This window comes from Mercenaria mercenaria, chromosome 9, assembly GCF_021730395.1.
Source record: "Mercenaria mercenaria strain notata chromosome 9, MADL_Memer_1, whole genome shotgun sequence".
Taxonomy (NCBI): Eukaryota; Metazoa; Mollusca; class Bivalvia; order Venerida; family Veneridae; genus Mercenaria; species Mercenaria mercenaria.
Genome location: NC_069369.1, coordinates 36,451,898 through 36,456,423, shown reverse-complemented (window position 1 = coordinate 36,456,423; position 4,526 = coordinate 36,451,898). Strand labels below are relative to the sequence as shown.

Here is a 4,526-nt window from a genome sequence, read left to right as displayed (position 1 = left end):
TTGTATCGATAACTTTTTATATTCCCACGTGAATTCTGGACAGGCACAGCAGGCTTGGGCTTATCAGAAATTTATCATCATTAGAAATAAACAAATGGTGTTTATCGGCGTTATCAGGTGTCCAGTACTTGCAGATTACTGGTCAGTGACATACTTATGTGTTATAATTGCCCATTAAATGTCCGAGTTTCAGCATAGTGTTGTTCCATATTTCAGGGATGCTGCGTCGTGCTCCCAATAAAACATGCCTGTCAAAGCTGCACTGTCTCCGTAGAGATCAAATAAATTATGTCGGCACATTGTCGGCCAAATATGCCATCTTCAACGAGGAGAGAAATACATACTTTTTTGAGAGAAGAGGTTAGCAAAAAGACCGAAATATTTCCAATTTTCCGTAATTATTAATCGGCAATAAAAAAAAAAGGTAAGTACAACAACAACAAAATGTATATCAATATTTTCATGCCAGCTTTGTGTTGTGAGTAAACTATGCAGAAAACTTTACTACGTTAGTCACGCAAAAGAAATGACTTTTTACTGAATCCCAGGTTCTTATACAAAATTTTGATTAATGTTGCAATCATTATTTATTTATTTATTTTGAATGCGCGGTACCGTATTTTTTGTTGTGTATGTGTTGTTGTTGTTGTTTTTTCGAAGCTGCGTCTCTTCGGAGCCACATCCCGATTCGAATATCAATCACTGCTAAATAAGCAAAACAAAATTCAGCGTCCCACATAGAAAGCGCTGAAAGAACAATTACACTAAATAAATCACATTAAATGTCAAAGCACCAAAATATTCTATTCTTTGTTTTTATACGATATGTAAAAAGCGCACGCTTGAAATCAAATTTTGCTGGCCGCATGGGCATAAAACGAACAGTTTAATATCATGGGAGGAGATAAGAATATCTTACAGTATAAAAGCGATTTGTTAATTTATGATTGTTAATGGTCTTAAAATGTTAAATGTTTTCCTCATAGGTGATTCAATTTTATTTTGTGTCTACAGATACGAACAGACGGACGGACGGACGAACAAATATATTCACTGTTTTATTATTGCCGAAAACGTAATTTTAAACTTTCAAAAGACCTTTTTGCTTTAATTTTATAGGTTGCAGTCTTTTTGGTGAGTTACTCGAATTGTCTTGTATTTTTCTTCTCTTTTTTTATAACTTTCGTAAGTATTTTTCCAAAAAAAATGAAAACATAAAAAAGTAAACAGCAATGAACTGTTGCGGACTTTTCGGTATCTTTGTCGGTGGGTCACAATAAAAATATGCCCGTCCGCGAATCCTAAAACAATTAACACAGGTGGCACCGATTTTTTGTCGGCACACATTAAAGTTGACCCATTTTCCTTTGATGTATTAGAGGTCTTAATGGGCGGAGATTACGTCGCTCCATTTCCATCCGATAACTGTCAATCATCCATGCGAATTAGCCAATCAAAGACCGATTAGCTCGGGCTAATTGGTGAGTGTATAAAACAGTGTCGCGCCGATTTCAAAACACAACACATTTTCTATCAATTGACTCACGCATAAAACTTACTAGGTGGACTGAAAACATACATTCTAAGGTCCGTAAAAATGGATTATCACCCACTTCGTGTTGATGCACTGGGACTTAGTGATATGTTTAAAATGGACTTGATGAAGCAGTTAGACTCGATCATGGAGCCACCATGTGATAATATTTCTAGTCACTGTGATTATGATCAGATGGATACTACTGGGTCATTGACTGTAAACATAAATTTCAACCAGGAACCGGACTGTTACTTAGAGACAATCAGATCAGACGCATTTGAAGATTTCAGCAGGAATGGAATCGAGCAAGATCTGGACGAGGTAGATGTATTCCAGTCAAAGCTGCGTGAACGAACAACAGCAACGACACGACCGATCGAACCTGAGACCGGCTACAACCCGGTAGCTGTTGATTACATGAACCAGAAGCGTAGGAAGTCGAAGAAAAAAAGTAAAACCATATGTGTGTTCTGTAAAAACAATAATGAGCAACCGCAGATCTACCAGTCTCACGTTTTGAAGGACTCCGAAGGTAGGACAACCTGTCCGATCTTGAGGAAATACACCTGTCCTATATGTGGCGTGCGGGGTGGCGACGACGCCCATACAATAAGGTAATTTTAATTCACACATTTGTTAATTAAAATCTAGGACGTTGGTGAATAATCGTCAGTGGTGGCAACTTAAAAATTAGCCGTATAAATAAGACCTGACATATCATATTTTTACATTTTGACGTCTATCGCCAATGCAAACTAAAAATAAAATGTAAAATATCATATTGAATGTTGAAAGTAAAATGAGCACGTACACGTCTAATATTTTGGACTACTTGAAAATATGTCTTGAATAAGCACCAACATTACATTATGAAAAAAAACTGCCTTATTTGACATCTATTTCTGGAAATAATAAATTTATGTAAAATAAATGGAAGAAGAAATTACTGTTCAATAAATAGCCATGTGCAATCAATATAGTATAAAAATAATTGTCTGAAAATATTTGAATAAAAATGGACATATATTAATTTAAATTTTGAATTGAAGACCCATTGATTCCTGTTTATATATAAATAATTGTAATATATGTATGCTTATCTGTATGAAAATTTATGTTATGCCTTCGTTTATTTCTCAGGTATTGCCCTCGAAACCTAGATAGGGACTTGAACCCAGGACTTGGGCTCTTGATGAAATCGCCTAGGCTTAGCACAGGCAAGGTCAATCCAAGGTGTGCCAACTAAAAGACATTAACACTGTCAGCTCACAGAATCAGGAGTGCTTCTTTACATGTGCTATATTTAGACTTTGTGTTTTAAGAACTGCAAGTGACTTTAATGATGTGCTATATCAAAGAAATTTTCAAATAATTTGGATTTTGATATACTGTAATATTTACTTGTTAAAAATAATGGATTACTAATTTCATCAATTGTGATTTTGTAACTAATTCACATAGCATAATGAATCCCATAAATTTGTTTCTTTTATTTAATAGATAATGAACCCAATTAATTGTTCGTTTTAGTAAGGATGAAAAAGATTTAGTTGTACTTTGTCTTTTTTTTTTCTTTCTTTCTTTTTCTTTTTTTTGGCAAGTATGTTTTTTCCAATTAATTTTAGCTGCATTTCCTTTAGTTTCTGCTTTTTTATTTTCAGTTTTATACTCACAAAGCTTTTTACCTTTAGCACCTTATAGCATGCTAGTAATTCTTGCTGTAATATGCACTGGATATATGACCTGTTGCATAACATAATTGGTAATTTAGTGGAAGATACTATTTCACATCCTGTGATACAATTTCCATTGACCACCTTTTGATCTTTTTAATAGGGAAATTAGGCCCTCCTTATTCCTGTATTATAGAAACAGTAGCTGTTGGTCAGATATTTAAATGATTAATGAAAAATAAAATTATTAGTTGATTGCTGGGACCATTTTCTGCTGAGGACTTAAATCGCTCAGTTTGGTCCAGAATATAAAGACAGCTTATAATGGCTGCGAAACAAAATCCTGTAATCATATGTAATAGCAAAAAATGTGGAAGATTGCTGGCATAAAATTTGTTGGAGCTCTCTTTTTCCTTCCAATGAGATTATTTGTTTTTGTTTAAATGACTTTTTTTCTGCTGGAGATTAAACTTTTTTCTGTATGATTTTTAGTGATTTTGAATCAGTGTCTTGATAGACTTATTTTATGGTGTGAAATATGGTCCTAATAAAAAAGCACTCGTACAGATTCATTCAGTGCAAAAATCTGGTATCAGATTGGAGATGTGATGTAAATAGAACTGATTTTTCTAAATTAGAGATTCTTTTTTAATATGTTAATAGTATAGCTATATATTAGTATATAGCCTCTATAGGTGTATTTTTCATTCAAAGGTGAATTATGAATAAACATAGCTCAGAATTGTATATAAACTTGAAATTAAAGAATAAAACATATTGGCCCAGTTTATAAAATATTCAGCATCCTATATATTATATTTCATAGTGTCAAAATATAGTAATGCAAGATAGTTTCATAAACAACATTTTATAGTAGTATTTCTTCATGGTATTTTTACAAGATCATTTTTAGAAATCAAAATGTAGAAAATCTTGCAGATTTTTTTTATCAACAAGTGGGATAGATCAGGATGTTCGTTTTTTATATATTAAAAATTAATTTTACAACTTGTTCAAGAATGATATTTAAAACAAGGTGCATGAATTTTTTGTTTTATCAACATGATCAAGGCATTTAATTTTAAAATGGTATGTTTTCTTTGCATTTTTTACTCATATTTTATTGAACATGTATGAAGATGAAATCTGTTTTTTACAAATACATATTAATTTAAATAGAAATTGAATAATCGGAATTTGAATTGAAATGTCTTTACACCTTTTCTTTTGAACTCTTTAAATTCCACCATGTTTTCATTGTTCAGTATTATATAAAATAAAAGTTATTAGAGTTAGATGTTAATTTTAGATCAGGT

At 32.3% G+C, this 4,526-nt stretch overlaps 1 protein-coding gene across 1 annotated transcript; it reads left to right on the top strand.

Moving 5' to 3' along the window:
- The first annotated feature begins 1,498 nt into the window (after positions 1-1,498).
- On the top strand, positions 1,499-2,848 carry LOC123547923 (uncharacterized). Its single transcript, XM_045335172.2, has 2 exons — positions 1,499-2,151; positions 2,678-2,848. The coding sequence occupies exons 1-2, from the start codon at positions 1,598-1,600 to the stop codon at positions 2,781-2,783; spliced, it is 660 nt and encodes a 219-aa protein (XP_045191107.2). The 5' UTR covers positions 1,499-1,597; the 3' UTR covers positions 2,784-2,848.
- The last annotated feature ends 1,678 nt before the right edge of the window (positions 2,849-4,526 follow it).

Excerpts from the sequence above, each read along its gene's own strand:
- LOC123547923 (XM_045335172.2), top strand. The coding sequence starts at position 1,598 with ATGGATTATCACCCACTTCGTGTTGATGCACTGGGACTTAGTGATATG. Across the intron at positions 2,152-2,677 it reads GACGACGCCCATACAATAAG|GTATTGCCCTCGAAACCTAG; the intron begins GTAATTTTAATT and ends TTTATTTCTCAG.